The 21,004-nt window shown below is 37.0% G+C and overlaps 1 protein-coding gene across 5 annotated transcripts in view; it reads left to right on the top strand.

Moving 5' to 3' along the window:
* Positions 1–21,004, top strand: part of ACACA (acetyl-CoA carboxylase alpha) — a 275,744-nt gene that overhangs the window by 147,624 nt on the left and 107,116 nt on the right. For 4 of the 5 annotated variants that reach the window (XM_055257045.2, XM_055257046.2, XM_055257042.2 and 1 more), the window contains 7 exons: positions 3,172–3,195; positions 5,864–6,007; positions 6,785–6,881; positions 7,792–7,899; positions 13,185–13,241; positions 13,483–13,527; positions 20,213–20,254. In XM_055257045.2, coding sequence (XP_055113020.1) covers positions 3,172–3,195; positions 5,864–6,007; positions 6,785–6,881; positions 7,792–7,899; positions 13,185–13,241; positions 13,483–13,527; positions 20,213–20,254 — 517 coding nt within the window. The remainder of the gene's footprint in view (positions 1–3,171; positions 3,196–5,863; positions 6,008–6,784; positions 6,882–7,791; positions 7,900–13,184; positions 13,242–13,482; positions 13,528–20,212; positions 20,255–21,004) is intronic. The other variant, XM_063628639.1, reaches the window with a different exon arrangement.

Raw genomic sequence — 21,004 nt, 5'->3', positions numbered from 1 at the left:
TATGACACTGTATTGAACAATGTCATTGGAAAGCATCTTCTTTGGTTTTTTGGTTATCACATCTGTAAAATGGAGCTAATCTACTAGAAAGAAAGTGGTTCTAATATTTATCAAATGTTGTAATGAATAATGTTATAACATTATAACAATCTTCATTATAATAAGTGTTTTGAATAGAAGATTCATTATAAGTGTTTTGAATAGCCCAAATAGCAGATAAGAAGTGAATTTATATCCCATTTATGTATTTGAAAATATTATTGATTGCCTTATCAAAGATTGAGCAATTTTACTTTCTTTCTTTTTTTTTTTTTTTTTTTTGAGACTTACTTTGTCACCCAGGCTGGAGTGCAGTGGCATGATCTTGGCTCACTGCAACCTCTGCCTCCTGGCTCAGGCGATCCTCCCACCTCAACCTTCTGAGTAGCTGGGATTACAGGTGTACTGTGTGCCACCACACCTGGCTAACTTGTGTGTGTGTGTGTGTGTGTGTAAAGATGGATTTTGGAGATGTTGCCCAGGCTGGTTTTAAATTCCTGGGCTCAAGTGATCCACCCACCTCAGTCTCCCAAAGTGCTGGGATTATAGGCATGAGCCACTGTGCCCGGCCTAATTTGACTATTTTTGCGTGATGAGTATGCAGTGGGACGTGGCAAATTTTATTTTCAGCTACATAAATGGAATATTTGACTCCTGTACAATCTCTTCCCTTAGTTGTGTGTGTGGCTTTTTTTTTTTTTTTTTTTTTTTTTTGGTACAGAGTGTTAATCTAGCTTTCTGGCGTATCACAGTAGTGTGCGATATGCCACATTTGTCATATTCTTAAATTGACCATATAGCCCTTGTATAGGATAAAAATATGTAGTGGCCAGGTTTGCTGGCTCATATCTATAATCCTAGCACTTTGGGAGGCTGAGATAGGAGGATCACTTGAGCTCAGGAGTTCAAGACTAGCCTGGGCAACATAGTAGGACCTTGTCTCTATTTCTTAAAAAAAGAAAAAGAAAAAAAAATGTAAATGATCATTATGGACATGACTAAGTATTGACCTGTTAATAGACAGTTTATCCTTCCTTCCTTCCTTGCTTATCTCCCTTATATCCCCACAGATTCTTATTCTACCAAAGTGGATAAGCTGGCTCTAAACCTACTTACATGATTGATTTGGGACCATTCCTTTAAAAATTAGAGATGTTGGGAGTTTTTGCTTGTTGCCCCATACTGTGTAGATGGTGCATAATTCTTATAACAAAGCAGCAGGGGGCTCTCTGTAGGAGCTTGAGAGTTGCTGATGGAGAAAGCCTGGCTTTTTGTTGTTATTGGTGTTCTTTTCAGTTCAGGCCATTTTCTGCTTAAAACGTGGCCGTCATCCTGTGAAGACTCCCAAAGGGATTAGAATGTAGCTACAGAAGCAGTTAGATTATTTTATTAGATTAGGAAATTCGTTAACAGTTGAGAGAGAGATTATACTGGTTTCTAAACTCTAGAAACCCGGATGAATGGAACCTGAGGTTTTTTTGGTTGTAGAGTTCTCTCTGAACTGAGATTCATGGTAAGAAACTGTGCAGGTGGCCCCTTTCTTTAGCATCCTTTATATCTTAAAAGGAAGACTATTCTCATTAGCATCTGCAGTTAGTTTTCTGTTCAGCTGTACCTCCCTCTGTTCTAGAACCTGTGCATATTTTTTCTGTATTGTTGAGGCCCAAGTGCATTATAACTAAGGATCTCTTGTAAAAATCAAACCCACTCTCCTGAGAGGCTTAAGGAATCCAAACAGCAAAGGTTCAGGTTTTTGCACTCGGAGGTTGCTCTTGCTGCCTTATGAATTCACTCTGTGATACAGGTTTGATGCAAAGAGCATTTCTACTCACAAATCACATGAAGTATACAGTTTGTGTGCAGTGATATGTCACAGCTTTTTATTTATATGGCCTGCTCAGTCTATTCTGCTCCTTCCACTGCCATGGAAAGTGCATCATTTTCCTCCCTCTGTCTTCCTTCCCACATATCATCAGCACCACCCACTATGTTCTGCCCATTAAGTCCTCTGTGTGCTAGAAAACCCTAACAGTGATTAAATGCTGGTAAAAGAATGTTAGAAGGTTAAGATATCAACCGATCAGCCCCCTTACAATGCCCCTAAATTGTAGGTGGTAAGTATAACTTTGCCCATTTAACATTGAAAATAAAGGTTTTTATTTGTTTGATTATTTTTCAGTTGGGGAAATCTTTTAAAAGGAGTTAGTGGCAAAGGCCAAAGAGAATGTGGGAGATGTGCCTTGTAGTTTCCTTTTCTTATCGTGGTCTTTCTTTCATGATTTTGGCACATTCTCTATAAGGAAGTTCTATGGTAGTCAAATTTAGATAAGGTTTTATTTATGAGAGGCCTAGAGTTTTTAAGCTAACAGCAATTTTTAAAATCATTATGACCCTAAACTCATTTAATTACAAAGTATTAATTAATTTTAACAACTTATACTGCTCTGATCATAGAATCATTTATCATTACTTTCCTGCATGATTTTCAGTTCTTTTAAGCGCCTAGAATACAGTACCCTCCCCACTGCTCTCCTTCATGGGAAGAAGAGTATGGTTAAAAAGACTTAGAACAGGTAGCTGGGAACCCAGATTCCTGGATACTTTTCTTTGGTGGAGAATTTGTAGGTCTGTCACATATCCTGGATAAGCGATTAAGGTAGGAGGAGCTGTGGAATCAACTTCCCTGGACCTCCTTATTACACCTTCAGTAATAGGAACAAGAAAGAAGAGTCTCTAAGAATCCTGTGAAGAATTATATTTCTTATTGAAGCTTAAGTTAATATACCATATCATATAGCTTAAATTAATTTTCATCAGCCTGTGTTTTACCACTACTCTGCATTTTTTTTTTTTTTTTTTTTTTTTTTTTTTGGTAATAGAGCTATTTTTAAAATCCATGGTAAATACATTTTGACCCTTTCCATCAACAGCTGCTGTGGTGAGGTAGGTTAGGAGCGTGCCTCTTTGGAGGCATCCTGGGGGCTGAAGGGTAATGAGCACTTAATTATGTCTGCTGAATGCCAGAGCTGCCAAACTGGAGCTCTTCATGACTGGTCTGTATCTGCTCTGACAATTCTTTTATTATGGCTTTCACTAACCTATCAGTAACTAACTGTGGTTGTTTAATTACAGAGGGAACATCCCTACGCTAAACAGGTACCGTATGTTTAGTTTCTTTTCCAATTAAAAGCACCTTTATGTAACTTAGAATAGTGAAACCAGGAAAAAAATAACACAACACTTGACATGATAATGTGTTATGTGCTAGGGAGTCCTGAGCTCCCCTTTGGACATACTAAATTATTCTTTCTGTTTGGAAAACATGTCTTCAGCTTTTCTTCAGCTGTTCAAAAAGCACTACTTGAAAAGCCTCAGTATGGAGAAGCTCCCATCTAGCTGTATATGATAGGGGGTTTGTCTGCCTTATGTTCGGCCTTGCTAGCAATATCTTCTTTTGCTAAGTTCTCTGTGTAGTTTGGGGCTTTCAGTGGAGAAACCCTTAAGGTTACTCCTATCCTGGCAAATTATTCACAGTTTTTACAATTTTTAGTTTCTCTAATTGCTTCTCCTTTTAGAGGAGTGCAGATCCAGAAATAGCTGATCTCATGTTTTATCAGTTTGTTAGTTAATTTTCTAAAGTGTTAAAATGTTATAATGATAGTCAGTTTTTATTTCAGACCTATAATAAGATTAACATTGGAAAAGTATATTTAAGTTTTGATGTGTTTAACCCTGTGTGGAGGTTTCCAGGCTAATATAACATAAGTGATATTTTAGTATTTTGGGTTTCTCCTGTCTCTTGAACCAAGCAAGGCAACACAATGCAAGTTTGAGAGGATAACAATTCTGATTGGAATTGAATCCACAAAATGCAAAAGCAATAGTAAGTCGAATGCAAGGTCTTTGCAGATAATCAGCTACACATGGAACTATTTATAGATTTACATTTATTTTGTCCCTCTCCCTTTAAAATATTAAGTAATCAAAACTAATCATAGCTTTTAGATCCCAGTTTGGATGTGGAGAGGAAAGGGAATGCTTTTAATTGGTCTTGTAATCTTCCCTTGGTGAGTGGGCTTGGCTCATTCCTGCCTGTCTTTAGCCGCCCTGGTTCACAAGCATAGCAGTGAGGGGAAACTGAATAGTCCATATTTCCCATGGGGTTCAGTTGAGTGAAAAAGCTACTTAACCCCATGGTTGCCACAAACATAGTTTGTTAGCCTCTTCAGAGGGAGTTCCCTTTAAATGTGGTCTGGAACCCTTTTATCTTTCCTGTCTAATGCCAAGCAAGTAGAAAAGATACAATGCCTCACAAACTTGCTCTTTTAGTAAATATATTTGGTGATCCTAGAAAAGAGGAGGATGATAGCACTTCTGTGGTAATACAACTCTGAATCCCAGTTTCTAGTGAGCACCATGTGTAAGACTTGCTTGATGTGTGTTTCATTTGTTTGTTTCATTCATTGTATCAATGGTTTCCTCTCCCACTTTGCCTTCTACTCCCGAGTGCTGTCAAAAGATGATGTACCTTTTCCATAGTCATCACTCGCCAAAGGAATAAAAACCTGGAGTGTCAGTCTCTATAGTCTGTGTGAGCAGCACTCCCGTCCTATAAAGAATTCCATTAGCCTTGTAATTATGATTTGCAATAGGGTACAGTATGTACCCAGATATCAAGTCCACGTTGTTGTCTCTCTTCCCCCTGCAACACCACAGGTGGTGTACTTCAAGGAGATTTTTGGGGCAGTTCCCCAAATTCAAGTGCCATTGCCTTGCCCTGAACTTGCTTCAGATCGGTATGCTGGTAACATGTCAGGCAAGTCCTGGAGGCATCCTTTAGCTTGCTCCTTCCTAACAGGCTGTCCTGATTGAGCATTCAGAAACACTTTACAGTATTATTTATCAGTACATACTGTTAAGGTGCATCAAGAAATATAGAGATTCATTGTTTTTAGATTGAACAAATCAGTTCAGTTCTCTTCAAGCATCTCCATTTAGCAGCTGCTTGTCATGCTTACACATACTTTGAGACCCATGCTCTGCCCTTTTGTATCTTGCTGGAAATTATTAAGGGCTTTCAATGGAGATTTTTTTGTTTTGGTATAGAAGTGTTTAACTATGAAAAGAAAAACGTGCAATTTGGGGTTGAAAAATAGCTCTCTTTCAAAAAGGGAGAACTGTAACCCCAATAACTATCCCTACCAACCCATTAAAGGAAAAAGTAAATTCCTCAGTAAAGTTCCTTTTATAGACTGTGACCTGTTTCTATACCCTAATGTTTTATATAATTATTTACTAAACCATTCCAGGTGACTTAAATACAATTGTTGTTTTACATACATATATATACCTATCTCTTTATATATCTGTGAATACTTACTCTATTACAGTTCCTAGAAAACAAAATGCCTTAAGCATTGCATAGTTACAACTCACTTGGCTTGCTTACTTCCTTTTAAAGGAGGGAATGCTTTAGGGAGGGGGAAGATGCAGGATGGTTTTTAACCCCTATGTGCTGTTCATTCATTGGACATCTTATAATGTAATTGCATTAAAACTGCCTGGAAATTCCTAACAGTCCTTAGCTTTTTATTTGAAGAAATTTTGGAATGATGAAAATATAGTTTATATGGGGAAATTCAAAAGAAAGGGTTAACATGAATCCAGCAAAACAACCTTATCCATAGCGGGTAAAAAAACCAAATCTGCTCTGCAACCTGACCCTACTTCAGAGTTTTTTCCTAGTTCCTTTTCCCTACTGTTACTTTCCCAGTCCTTGCTCCTACCCTCCGTGTCTAATGAACGTGATTGAATTACCATTTAGAATGTCCTTCTCCTCCAACCTCAACCACTACGGCATGACCCATGTGGCTAGTGTCAGCGATGTACTGTTGGACAGCTCATTCACTCCACCTTGTCAGCGGATGGGCGGAATGGTCTCTTTTCGGACTTTTGAAGATTTTGTCAGGTAAGACATTGTGGAACTGTATCTGTACAAGGGGAGCCATGGACATCTGTGTTTTGGGGTCTCAGCTTTCTGCAAAATGAATAAAGGTCTCCCAAATAGCCATGAGCCAGCTAAAAAGATGTAACCCTTGCTGTATATGCCCTTGGAGAGGTATATATCCTTGCATTTCTACCTGTCATTCAGATTCTACAAGCCTCTGCTTGTAGTATGGGCCTGGTCAGAAAAAAAGAAACAAACAAAAACCATCTTTTCCTGAGGAGCTAACAGAAGAAGCTGTCTGCTCTGTGATGAGTGAAATGTCAGGAGAAATTAAACATAACACTAGAGTGAGCCCCACAAGAGACAATACATCTTTTGATTAAATGCATTCAGCATCTATCTCTTGATGTATACTGATGCATTACCCTAGGGGGAGGGGTAATTACATTGGTCTGTCACTACTCCAGTTCCAGGCACTTTCTGTTGCTTTAAGACCGATGATGACAGCAGTGCTCATATCTTACATATGAGGAAAACAAAACAAACAAAAAAGCTTTAGATCATTCTTTCTAAAAAAGAAAAAATATATATGGTTTATTAAAGTTTAAACAATCCATCCTCCTAATTTCTGCCACTTGGTGAAATTTTGCATGTCACCTCTAGCCACTGGTGATTCTATTCAGTTAACTATTGAGTCCAGGCTAAGATAGATTATTCTTTTAGACTCAGCTGGCAATGGCAGTGTTAGTTTACTGCCACTTGGGTTTTCATGGTGGGTGTTTCTCTTGTATTTTTTAGGATCTTTGATGAAGTGATGGGCTGCTTCTCTGACTCCCCACCCCAGAGTCCCACATTCCCTGAGGCGGGTCACACATCTCTTTATGATGAAGATAAGGTATAATGTCCCTTTTGGGAGACTGCTTTGTTCCCCTCAGACATGGGACTTGTACTGTATACTATCTTTCTGACTTTGAACTATTGTAGGAAAGAATTCATCCTTTTACCCCACTTTATAGTATTTAATTTTGTATGCCTCGCCAAAGTATTTTCTGGAAACAAGTGGAATATAAATCCTAACTTAAAAAAACTATATTAATTTTGGAGTCCATAGTATAGAATGGTCTCCGCTATGTCCATTGCAGCTGCCTCTGAACCTCTGAATGTTGTTTTAAGGATTTGGGCTTTGGTTGCTGGAATTCTTACTCAGCCATGGCTTTTATTTTTGCATAGCGGTGCAATCATAGTCCTCAGAGAATGGAGGACTTTAGATTACAGAAAAAAAGTAGGCATTTTGTTTAAAACTTTGTCTTTTTATTAAATCATTTCTTTTTGCTTATCAGTAAATAAATTATTCGTTCTCTATGATGTTATTTTTTCATGATTTGATACTTCCATTGTTTGATAAATTGTAAGGAAATATATTATGTGGGAATATGTCCAGATGGCTTATGTCACTCATTTTCCTTCACATTCTGTGAAGAGATGTGGCAAATAGTTTCACCCCCATTTTATTGGTGAAAAATGTGAGACATAGTGATCTTCAACTTCATGCCAAGTAAAGATTGGGCCACCTGTTACTAATGCCTCTGCTGCGTTATCTTTTAAAAGTTATATTCTTTACCTTATTTCATCTCTCTGTGGCTATTGGGCAGTGGTTTCAATTTGCTCATTCCTACTGCTGGGCAAACCAAAATATCCTGTGGAGTGTGTCTCTTTTTCGGGTATTCTACCAAATATTATAACTTCTACCTGCATCTGTATTGGCCAGCCTCATAATTTCTTTGGCTTGTATTCTTGAGTTACAGGTTCCCAGGGATGAACCAATTCACATTCTCAATGTGGCTATCAAGACTGACTGTGATATTGAGGATGACAGGCTGGCAGCTATGTTCAGAGAATTTACCCAGCAAAATGTAAGTTCTTGATTGGGTGGAAGCTTGTGATGGCCCCTTTCCTACTGGCTGTGCATCATAGATATCCTTTTATCAGTTGCTAGTTTATGGCTATGTCTTTTATCATAACTCTCAGAAATATGGCTAGTTCTGCATTTAGGGATAAAATCCCAAAGTAACTTAATAATATATAATGAATATCTTTGTGTGTCAACAGATATAGACCTCAAATATTTAAAATGTTTTTAAGGGAAGTTATCTTCCTAAATGTCTCCCAGAGCTCCAGTCTTGAAGTTCGAATCACCTACCAAGTATTTTCCTTTGGTGACTTTCCACATGTCTAAGCCCAAACTCCCCTTAGGTCCCTTCTGTGTCTTCCCCTCCCCTCCTTTGAAAATATCAGTTATACACCTATCCTCTTTTCAATTTTATGTCACGTGGATATCTCCTGTTGACATCAAACGCCATAGTCTAAATGACATTTTCCATCATTTTCCTTCACCTCTTCTCGTCCCTCTCCAATCCCCTCATAAAACAAAACAAAAAAACCTCACAACTCACTATACCTTTTACTCCCAATCATTCAGAAGTCATTGACTTTTTCCTTGATATTCCTTCATTCTACCCTTCTACCCACAATCTGTACATACTTATTTGTATCTGGTCAGTCACCAAGGTCTGTTAGTTTTTCTTTGCAGTCTTTTTTACCCTTTCTCTTTTTCTTCTTTCCAGTTTTAAAATTCCCACTGCCATCTCTAATTCAAACCCTTACTATCTTACACCTGAGGCACCGCAGCAGGCTTACTTGTGATCTACTTATCTTCCTTCACTTTCTCCCTCCAAAGAGTTTCTATTCTGCTCACCACCACAAAATTAAATGTCCCAAATGTGCTCTTACCATGTTATTTTCCCACTTAACAGTGATTCTCTCTGACCTTCAGAATACCTCCTTAACTTTAGCTTCAACGTCATCAGCCTATTGAAAGACTAACATGTAGCCTTTGCTATTTTGTGAAAAGTCCTGTGTTCATTGTCTAATGTGCCTCATTTACTGTACTTCTTTGACTTCCTCTTACCTAGAAAGTTTTCTTTCACTTTTCTTTCTAAATCTTGCTTGTCTTAAGAACTGTCTCAAATTTCATCTCTTCAATGAGGACTTCTGAGTAGCCCTAACTAAAATGTATGTTCCTCCTTTGAATTCCTAATTGGTCAGCATACATTTATTAGCAATAATAATGCCTTTTATTTATAAAAAAAATCTACCTAAATTTTTTATTTGCATCTTACCACAATTCCTTGGGGTTAGATAAGTCACGAATTATTCCAGTTGTACACATGGGCAAAAGCTGGAACTCAGAGAAATTAAGACCCCCAGGTCACCAGCTAGAAGATGATAGAGCAAATACTAGAATTTAAGGATTTGATACCAGGTGTAGGGGGCACAGATCTAGGTACTTTAGTAAATAATACATTCTTAGCCCTGAAGATGCTTATAGTCTAGTTGAGGGGACAGGATAGGCATGCTTAAAACAATAATCTACAGCTATATTTCATTATGATATGTGATAGATGGCAAAGTGTCCTCTTAAACTGCCCTTGATGGCAAGACCCATATGTTCTCTTGGAGTGGACAGCACTTAGCCCATGGACCTGTTGCAGAGAAAGAACTCAGTAGATGTTTTCAAAATTTAATTCAGTGATGTAGACAATTCGTACCATTGGCATTCACATCATGTAATGCCAATGGTAGATATCTAGGGGAAAAAATGGTAAATTTGTGATGACTGTGAGTCTTAGTACTTATTCCATGATGCTGTCGTAGCACTTAAACTAACTGTGGGATTGCAGTGGCCAATATGAGGAAAAGGTGCTTCCAGAGAAGTGAAAGTAGGGGATATGCCTAGGGCTTTTTCTGTAGACAGAAATTTACCTTCCTTCTTGCCCTTGGCCAGTGACCACATAAAATTAACCTAAAGCTAGTGATCAAGGTAATCTTTGCTGGAAGAGGTTTTTTTTTTTTTTTTTGAGATGGAGTTTCACTCTTATTGCCCAGGCTGGAGTGCAATGGTGCGATCTCAGCTTACAGCAACCTCTGCCTCCCAGGTTCAAGTGATTCTCCTGCCTCGGCCTCCCGAGTAGCTGGAATTACAGGCATGCGCCACCACACCCGGCTAATTTTTGTATTTTAGTAGAGATGGGGTTTCTGCATGTTGGTCAGGCTGATCTTAAACTCCCGACCTCAGGTGATCTGCCTGCCTCGGCCTCCCAAAGTGCTGGGATTACAGGTGTGAACCACTGCGCCCGGCCTGGAAGAGTCTTAATGTTATATGTGGCTGCTGCTGCTGCTTCATGAAATAATCTATGAAAGTTTCTTCCTAGGTTTTGAGGCACTAATTGCCCATGTTTGAGTATTTTTCCATAATTTGACCACAACTTGACACTTTTTGTTGCCCTCAAATCTAAGTGTCATATTTATCAACACATGTTGATCTACAAAGACATTTTCAGCCAGGCGCAGTGGCTCACGCCTGTAATCTCAACACTTTGGGAGGCCGAGGTGGGCGGATCACAAGGTCAGGAGTTCAAGACCAGCCTGGCCAATATGGGGAAACCCCGTCTCTACTAAAAATGCAAAAATTAGCCAGGTGTGGTGGCGGGCACCTGTAGTCCCAGCTACTCGGGAGGCTGAGGCAAGAGAATCGCTTGAACCTGGGGGCGGAGGTTGCTGTGAGCCGAGATTGCACCACTGCACTTCCAGCCTGGTGAAAGAGCGAGACTCCATCTCAATTAAAAAAAAAAAAAAAAAAAAAGCATTTTCTTCATATTCGCTACATATGTTTGTAACATTAATGAGAAATAAGAAATTACCCTTTTCCTTGACTAGGTGTGAAAACTAAGGCACAGAGAAATCCAATGTCTTTGCCTAAGGCTATTTAGAAAGGTAAGGGTAGACTGTGCTGACACTCTAAGCATAGAGAAGCTATTTACTGCATCAGGTACTGTGCTTATCCAGGGACATTTGGCATTTTCATCTCCTTGTTAAAATATATGTATATATATACTTTCATATATATATATATATATATATATATATATATATATATATGAAAGAAAAGGAAAGAAAAGCAATTTAAGAAAAAAACAAAAGATGAAGTGGCAACTAGTTTTGTTTTTCACTTCATGACCATGCTCCTAGCAGTTTAGAAAAAGTTTTTTTTTTTTAAAGCACACGTTAAACTATCAAATAGGTTGATCCAAATTGTCCAAATAATCTTCTAGTCCCAGCATGTCTTTTTTTCTCTCATAGAAATTAGGATCATATATTTGTAAACGACTTGTGGAGGAGATTGAAGCAGTCAGTGTAAATGGAGTTTCTCCAGGTGCTGACGCCTAATCGCTGGGTAATAGCTGTGGACTTGCTGTGAGACCCGCATTATTACAATGTAATCAGAATCCTGTTGCTCTGCTGTTATTGTCAGCCACTTGTGGAATTTTAAAAGCAATAACAATTTTGATTTTAAATCATGGCATTATTAAAGTTATTTTCTTCCCTTGCCAGAACATAGCTATTGATGCTTGTCTTTGAAGGACTTGACTGTAGTGGAATCTTTGTTGATGTCAGAAGAAGTATTTCTGTTCCTGGCCACACTGAGAAACCCCTCCTTTCTTTCGACACATTTTTTTCATATTGTTGTGTCAATACTTGGTTATTTACAGCAAGGCATGTGATGGCAGTACAAATAATTTTTTAATGCAGTTAAACCAAAATTTATTTATATTTGACCTGATAATTTATTATTTTATTATGCTTATAGAAAATTAACTTTTCCAGTTATCTTTTATTTATGCTGTTAATAAAATTAATTTTATTACTCAGCAATGCGATCGCAGAATTGAAGAAATTAGAATAACCCAAGAATGTGCTTCCTTATAAGGGAAAGACAATTTAAATTTTAAAAAATATATAATATCATGAATGTTAAGAACTGGCCTATAAACATATCTCTTGGTTAGAGTTATAGCAAGAAATGTGGTCAAACTAAAGTCTGGATATAGGCTGTGAAAGTCCACATTACTTTTCTATTTGTACTATTCATATGTTTTCTCAGGTCATTCAACTGGTGGGGTTGCTTTTCTGCTTGTTGTTATAAACCTTCTTTGTTAGGGACCTCTAAACACATGTCTTTTACTTAATTCATTAATTTGTTTCTTTATCCCTGCCTTTTGAAGCAAGTGAGCAGTATAGGGAAGAGGAAGGCTTTAGGTCCAGATGCCCAAGACTCATATAAGTGGCTGTCTTGAAACTACTGGTGTCTGTTGACTTCTTTTATTTTATTTTATTTATTTTATTTTTTTTTGAGGCAGTCTCACTCTGTCACCCAGGCTGGAGTACAGTGTCGCGATCTCGGCAACCTCTGCCTCCTTGGTCCAAACGATTTTCTTGCTCATTCTCTCAAGTATCTGGGATTACAGGAATGTGCCACCACACTTGGCTCATTTTTTGCTATTTTTAGTATTGACAGGGTTTTGCCATGTTGGCCAGGCTGGTCTCAAACTCCTGGCCTCAAGTGATCTGCCCATCTTGGCCCCACAAAGTGTTGGGATTACAGGCGTGAGCCACCACTCCCGGCCTTCTGTTGACTTCTAATATACTAGTCGCCTATGCCTAGTGGAGACATGAATAATTCCTAAATTTAAAGGCCTATTAAATGTTGCTTTTAACAATTTTAAAAGAGAACCGTTTTAAAAAAATGCCTTCATGTAAGGTAAGGGGGAACTGTTGTATCAAAACTGAAAGGTTACAGTTTGTTAGATTGAATTCTAGGGATGCTGTATCTGATGGTAGGTAACATCTATAATCTAAACAGTTTAGGACCTGTGTTTTATGTTTTATGGAAAGTCCTTCTTTTCTCTCTACCTTATTTCTTTTAGCATCTTTATCAATATTAATGTTTACATTTGAATACATGCCCAACAGTATGATTTCTATAATCATAAATTGTGTCATGGCCTACCTTTATGTAAATCAGTTCTGAGGTAGTTTAGTTGACTTCATACTACCCTTTCTCCTTCACAGAGTTCTCTTTCAGTTTTGTCCAAATCAATATAAAATTTATTTCGTAAGGCTTAGTCCTAGGAGCCAGGTTGAAATTTGTTCACTTGTAAGTTTAAAGGTACTAAGCTAAGATAAAGATAACCAAAAAGCATATTTAACTCCACCAAAGCCTTACAAGGGCTGAATGGGATAAAATTTAGAATGAATGGAAATCTCATCTATCTTCTGTTTTACATGTTTTTGCTCCTAGAAAGCTACCCTGGTTGACCATGGGATCCGGCGCCTTACTTTCCTGGTTGCACAAAAGGTACTGACATGTGAATTGTACCTCTTTAATATTTCTTATGCTGCTGCTACAACTTAATAAAAAATGGGATTGTAATCTTATGCTTACTAGTAGAATTTATGCAGAGAAATAACCACTTTTCTATAAGTTTCATTTTTAAAAAACAGTTTAACTCATCATCTTTTACTCAATTTGTTTTTGATTTTGTTACTAATTGCCAACTTCTGCTATCTTTCTTTCCTTTCTGTCTTTTGTTTGAAAGGATTTCAGAAAACAGGTCAACTATGAGGTGGATCGGAGATTTCATGTAAGTAAAATGAACAATAATGAAAGATTACTTACTGTTTTGTCTGCCACTGATTATTTAACCAGAATATATGTTAGAAGGGCTGGACTGATATTTGGTCCCTCTTCTTTTAGAAATTATTATAATAAATATTCAGTTCTCTGTAATCCCGGCACTTTGGGAGGCTGAGGCAGGAAAATTGCTTGAGCCCACAAGTTTGAGATGAGCCTGGGCCACATAATGAGACCTCGCCCTTTATTAATTAAAAAAATTTTTTTTTAAATTCTTATATCAAGTGTTCCAGCTAAAGGTTTTTCCTTTTTTTAACCCTATAATGAATTCTCAGTATATCTCTGAGAAATAGTTAAGAATGAACATAAGCATTTATCCAGATGAATAAGGTAGAAACAAGCTAACTAGTAATTTCTTCTGTACTTATAGTGAATCAATAATCAAGAACAGCCAGTTGCATTTTGTGGTTTTGGCTTCTTTATTGAGAAGTCTCAATTCTAAAGAACAATGATTTGTTATTTAAAATGCCTTGACAGAGCCAAGTTGCTATTTTTTGTCTTATGTTAATCCTAGGAACAGGAAATAAGTAAAAATTAAACACTCTGTTGCTTATTCTCCCATTTAACTGAATTAACTGTTAATATTCATGAGATTAAAATTTTTATTGAAAAGAGAATTAATGGCCTGGCATCCGAACTATGATATACCCATATGATCATACCCAGTACAGTGACAGCAGTAAGGCCAGAAATCCAGTTTGGAATCAACATGTCGTTTTCAAAATGACTGATTATAATCAAAATATTTCATAAAAATTGATTCTAACGTAGCTAACTAAGATTCTAGAGGATGTTAAGAAGTCTTTTCTTTTCTTTTTTTTTTTTTTTGAGAGGGTGTCTTGCTCAGTCGCCCAGGCTGGAGTGCAGTGGCGCAATCTCAGCTCACTGCAACCTCTGCCCCCCCGGGTTCCAGCGATTCTCCTGCCTCAGCCTCCCAAGTAGCTGGGATTACAGGCATGTGCCACCACACCTGGCTAATTTTTGTATTTTTAGTAGAGACGGGTTCACCATGTTAGCCAAGCTGGTCTCAAACTCCTGACCTCAGGTGATCTGCCCGCCTCAGTCTCCCAAAGTGCTGGGATTACAGGCATGAGCCACCGTGCCCGGCCTGTTTGGTTTGGTTTTATCAATTAAGATAATTTGGTTGTTAAGCCTTGCTTGTTTGCAGCAATGAAGATAGCATTTGAGATTCTGGAATGGACTTTCTAAACTCAAGGACCTATGTGTGATTGCTTTTATTACCTTTTTGTTTACTAGGTTTTCAGGACTTGACATTTTGTTTTCCTTCATACAGTTCACCTTGTTGGTCTAGTCTATAGAGAAGCAAGAGAGCTAAGATTTTCTGAAATGCTTTAGGAAATGTTGTGGACTACATGACTCCCCTGTGTTATTGATGTCAGGAAATCAAGCAGAGTGTAGATATATATCAATCAATAACTTTAGATAGGAAACATAGTCAGTGGAGAAGTATGAGGAGCTTAAAAAAGAACCCTAGGGCTTTAGGAAGAAAAATCAGGGGCTTAGAGAATAAAATTGATACTTTGGGATAGAATATGAAAGCCCATGAACAAACACTGTGGCTGGTAGATGCTGATCAGAACTAAAGTAGATATGCCAGAGCCAGGCCCTGGATTTTAGAAGAGTATTGTGCTAGATTCTTAAATATTACTGTGCTTTTTATCACCGACTTTAGAATAACAGCATATTCTAGGGAATAACACTAAATTTGTAAAATTGTTTTCCTTTTTGCTAATGGATTAGATAGAATCTTCACATCTATAGCACACTAACTGGTTTCTATAATAAATACACTGATCAACTAAAACTGTCCACTACAATTTTTAAAAAACCAAAGTGATTAGTTCTCACTGACATTTTCTCATATATGTAACACACATAAAGAAACCCTTTCTTGTCTCTGAATCTGTAGTGTATAGTTATAAATATGCCCTAGTATTAAGAGTATACTTAACAGCTTTAAAACATTTTTTTCTCTCTGCTCTCCTGATATTTCTGGATCTAGGTTTAATAGGGACATGTATAGGCAAAATCGGCTAGAAAATAAGGCCAGCAGGGGATCTTCCGTGACAATCATTGTCTGATTCCTATTTATAGTGGCATCAAGTGGGAAATCACTTAAATTATCAAGTGATTTGATTTGTCATGAGTGTAGGAAAAGCTGCTTTAGAGCATAGAGAACATTAAGGTTTAAGTGAGGACTAGATTTGCTCTGAAGAATTGAATGGCAGAGAAGTTGGGGTGTTTTTATGTTAGTCCCTTTAAAAATGATAAGTGATTTTGCAAGGTGCAAGGGCAACTATTAAACCGAACTCCATCCAGAATCTATTATACAATCCAGGATCTACACTAGCCAGGAAGCCTTGGCAGAAACTGTACAAATGTGAGGGTCACCGTCATGGTGCTGCTGTGAGTTCTTTTGCTGACGGTAGCTTGACATTCATGAAGGATGCTTAGCCTCTGTCATGTCATCTGATTGTGCTTGCCCCATAGTTAGTGTACTGTGAAAAAGAGGAAGCTTTCTGGAAGTGTCAGAGATGAATCCCTTGATCTCTCTGGCTTCTTGGTAATCCACTGTGATGTATGCAGCCTCCCCTGTCCTATGCTGTGAAATCCCTATATTATTGAATGGAAGAGAGAATTTGCACTTGAGGGGGCAAGGAGAGGAGGAAGGTTACCAAGTTTGATTCAAGCACATTGGTTAGTGGAATAAAGCAAGCTGTGCTGTTATATAGTTGTTGGTCTTTCAAATTGCCTCAGAACCAGAACAAGACAAATGAGGACCAGAGTAGAGGTTGCTAGAGAGCTGTGTATATTGCTAGGTGCTGATTTGGATGCCAGTGATTGCTATAAGCATTTACAATACTTCGTAGTTTAACCACAGTTGTCCCAGATAGCTGCCCACAGGTATGTCTGTTGCCGCCCTAGTCCCTTGACCCTGCATGGAGATTATTTCTGTGACAGCAGTCTTCACCAGTGTTAAGGAGGCTGGGAGTTGACTCTGTTTCCATAACCATCTAATTAAATCAAGTGCCCATAATGGAACTTGAATAACTGCCTAACATTGATATTTAAACAGAAACTTTGAGGAAAAACAAGTCTGTTTTTGTAAATATATCCTTGTTAAGAAAAAATAAAGTAGATCATGATGTTCATCTGAAAAGAAAAAATAAAAGAAAAAAATGGACAAGATGTTAAAAAAAAAAAAGAAAAAAGATCAAAGCCTTGAATGGAAAAGAGGCTTCTTGAATTTCTGCAGCTATCTAAACTGCAGCTCCACAGTTTTCTCTTAGTTAAAACTTACTGACTCACTCTCTCTTAGTTTCACTCACATTTTAGGAATGGAATTCCAAAAGATTCAGCAGAAAGTGCTGTTTAATTGGGATATAATATTATGCTTTTTTTTTTTTTTTTTAAGCTTTCCATATTTTTTTCAGCAAAGTTTGGCTAAGGACATCGGAATACAAATTTTCAGGACTTCTTATCCCCCATTAGGTCCTAAAACCGTGGTAAGATTCTAAATCAAATAGTTTTACATCTGTTAATAAAATGTTACCTTTTGTTCTTGTAAAATTTCATGAGATTTAAAAAAAATGTCTACAAATCTCCCGGGAGAGAGTTGTTGTTTTATGACTATTGTGTGATTCCCACTTTAAAATGAAATGTTTTGGATTACTTGGACCTTGAAGGAAGAGCTCACTATATGAGCAGTTATCATAATTAGTAGTTCTTTTTTTCTTTTTTTTTAAGATAGTTGTTTGGTAGTGGACCGACTATTAGTTTTCAGAAGGGTTGGTTTGGGTTTTTGTTTTAATTACAGTCTATATAATTAGTTCTCAGCATGTCGAGGTAAAAGAGAATTGCACCAGCAAGCTCCCAATTTCTTCATCTCATTAGGTTTTTAACACGATTATTAGTATCATAATCAGCTATGATGTTTTTTGTTGCAGGTTTTCACATTCTCTGATTTGCAGGGTGTCTTGATTGGCTAATTTGGGCAAATTATTTTGATTGTCTTGATGATGGTTGGCTGATTAGAACACAGCAGGAGCATAATTTCTTCCTGTGAAACGTTGCATTCTTTTGTTTTTTGGTACCAGAACACTAAGAGCGTTTTTCTTTGTGTACATTCAATTATGATATTTGCCCATGACACTAGTAGAATACTTGGAAAGCAAATACATTGATGATGGAATAAGCATGAATGCTTTCAGTGGAAAAACTGGCAGTATGAGGATGAGATAGGATAAAAGAATTTACTAAAACCGTAGGATCAGACTTTTAGATTTCTTCTTTTCTCTGTTTTCTGTGATTCTGTGGTTTTTGAGTGCCAAAAGAGGTTACTTTCTCTAAGAGTCTTCAGACTTCCAAGTCACTGAAGAATTGCTTAGTAGTTCCACTTTTCCATTGCACAGAGGTTCTTGCCGTCTCTTGTTCTGAATGTTTAATACTTAAATTAGGATTTTACTGGGGAGTTACAGATTTACTCAGAAGTTTTTTTAAAAAAAAGTTGTTTATATGATCTCATGACACCTTTTCTTAGCTAACCTTAATGAAAGTGGTTTTTCTAATTTGTAGTCATTGCCCACCTCTGCCAAGAATTAGTCAGTTTCTTCATCATTTGTATTAAAGGCATTTCCATTCAAACTGCTTTATATGCCTTTCAGTTACACAAATTTTCTTAATTGGTTTAGTGGAAAAGAAAGCATTTTTTTATTACTATTGTTTTGTTTTTGAAAGGAAATGGTTTTGATCCTATAAATGTACATAATTAAATAAATGGCATCCTAAGCAAACATTTTAATTAATTAGCTAATAATAGTTCAGGCGGAATAGAAAAGTATGTGCGTAAAATATCATATTATCACTTTCCTTGACTTTTCTTTCAGAGAGTTCCATGGAAGGATTTTGTCATTCTTCCTTTTTTGACATGTGTTACTTTTTAGGTAATGCTCTGAAAGCTGTACCTCACTAGAATAAAACCAAAACTAGGTTATATAAAACCATGAGCATGATATTTACTGACACCTCAGCTGAATGCATCTTACTTAACCTTGAAGTCATTCCTATGTGCTTCACTCTCATGGCAGGGAGGAGAGGTCAGAGAATTATTTAGAACAAAACTTCATTAGGAGAAGTTGAGTCCTGTGTAAAATCCACTTTAAAAAGGCTTTTAAAAAGGGATTTCCCTGAGGTTGGTAAATGAGCTCCTAGGAACCTTTTAAATGCAGTCTTACAGTTAAAATACCAAGGAAATGATAAAAAGATTTATTAACTGTGCAAGCTTTAGTTAAGGTGAGAGTGAGGTGTAACACTTAATGGAACGTATTCAGGAAATTTTCAGGAAATTCAAGAACCACAGGTTTACAGCATGAGTTTTGCTTTGTTTGCTTTCTGCTTTTTAAATTTAAAGTCTTAATTTCTGTGTTTTTGTCTCATCAAAGAGAAATCCTCTAAATGAGGAATTTAGATTATAATAAAAAGAGAAAGGTAATACTCTGCCCTTGAGAGATCAGAGGGCACGGGCTCTGGCACTAGAGAGACCCAAGTTTATCTTCTAGCTCTGTGATTCTGAGCATATACTTGAGCCAAGGCTTCTGTAAGATGAGGGTCACAATATCTACCCCTAGAGGTTGTTGAGAGCATCAGATGGGACAACACATGAGAGTACCTCTCACCAGAAGATTTTCAGTCCATGTTTCCTTCACAGTTCCTAAAGCTCATTGAGGATATGTAGGCAACTAGTCCCAGTCTCTCTGCCTTGTACTGATAAGTGTTTGATTATATTGCACTCATAATGAAGAAGATGCCTAATGAAACCTCCTGTAGAGGCAGATAGTAATGATTTGATTCCAGCACTGCCAGTAGAGCTTCCCATCTGAGAAACAGGGGTATTTGGCATTAGTAAGTTAAATTTCAGAAACTAATGAACTCTGCTAATTGAATTCATCTTTGTTAATTAATAAGGTTCTAGTAAATTGGGTTTTTTTGTGTGTGTAATGCCCTACAAAAAAGCAGGAAGACCTAATGATTACAAGTTCACTAGTGCTAACCTCATTCTTTCCTATACATATAGTGGTAGTGACCAAGGTAGCATCTTATATTTTTCTTCATCTTCAAATGTTATCATTTAAACCCTTGACATTATTGACTTGAGAATGAATGTGAAAATCTTGAACTGAGCACTCTATACTGTCTGACTAGTTTACATTTTAAGAGTTTCTTAAAGAGAAACTTGGGAAATCAGTCCAGTAACTACTATTGCAGTGACTGCGGCATAAGGGTATATTGGTTTTATTTGCCAGGTTGTGCCAAGAGTAATATCTAGCAAAAAAATTTTTTTCACTTGGGAGATTTAAAAAATACATACATTTTTTCCCCCCTGGGAGAGGGTAGATACTAAAATTAGGTTTATAATGTGGTGATTCTCAAATTTGGAGACGGGGTCAAAGTGATGATTATGCGGAGGATCATTCATATTTCCTGGACTAAGCTTAGGTAAGAAGCTTGTTTTCTAGAAAACTGTCTTCTAAATGCTTAACTGTTTCTATACTGTTTGTTTCCAAAGAGCCATGTCTATGAACTACTGACACATTTTTCCCCCTTCTTTAATACAGAGAGAATTCCCTAAATTTTTTACATTCCGAGCAAGGGATAAGGTAAGGATTGATTTCTTTCCTATTTAAAAAAAAAATTACTTTTTCTTAACAGCCCAAGAGTGGCTTATCTTTGCCGTATGTTCTTCTTGCCATTCTTTTTTCTCTTATTGAACTTGTGCTTCCTGTTGCCTTACGTGAGTCTTAGAACTAAAGCCGATTCCTTTCTGAAAGAGTTTAGTTTAGGAAACAACCAAATGTATTGAGCTACTCAAAGAAGGTGATACCTTTCCAAATCATCCTTGTCCTGTAGAATGATCCTAATGATGTGATATTAAAGGACCATTCTTGTTATCTACAAATAGTTAACTGATTCTCAACTCTATTTTATGTGAATTTGCTTTTCAATTTTAAAATACAAAACTTCAGACCATGTTGCTTTCTTCCTGTTACTGGCTTATATTTTTGACTCTCTCTCTCCATTCACTCAATTGACATGTATTCCAGAAAAATACTTTAGTTTCACTGAAACATACAGAACATATACAGTAAATACAGTAAAGTTATATACTAATACAACTTTTAAAAAACATGTATGTCATTATATATCTATGGATATAGTGTTCCAAAGCCAAATATCTCTTTAATTAAAAAATTGTATGATGTTTGTTTGTTGAGTATTTATTATGTCCTTTGTACTTATCATAAGTGAGAAAATTTTTAGATTAGTTGAGTAAGCTCAAAACATTGGCATGTGAAGTAGATATTAATGTGAAGCAGTCTGTAATTAATATAAAAATGAATTATATAAAG

This window comes from Symphalangus syndactylus, chromosome 20 (assembly GCF_028878055.3).
Source record: "Symphalangus syndactylus isolate Jambi chromosome 20, NHGRI_mSymSyn1-v2.1_pri, whole genome shotgun sequence".
NCBI lineage: Eukaryota > Metazoa > Chordata > Mammalia > Primates > Hylobatidae > Symphalangus > Symphalangus syndactylus.
The sequence above is the reverse complement of the archived record's forward strand: the minus strand, read 5'-3'. Positions and strand labels throughout refer to the sequence as shown.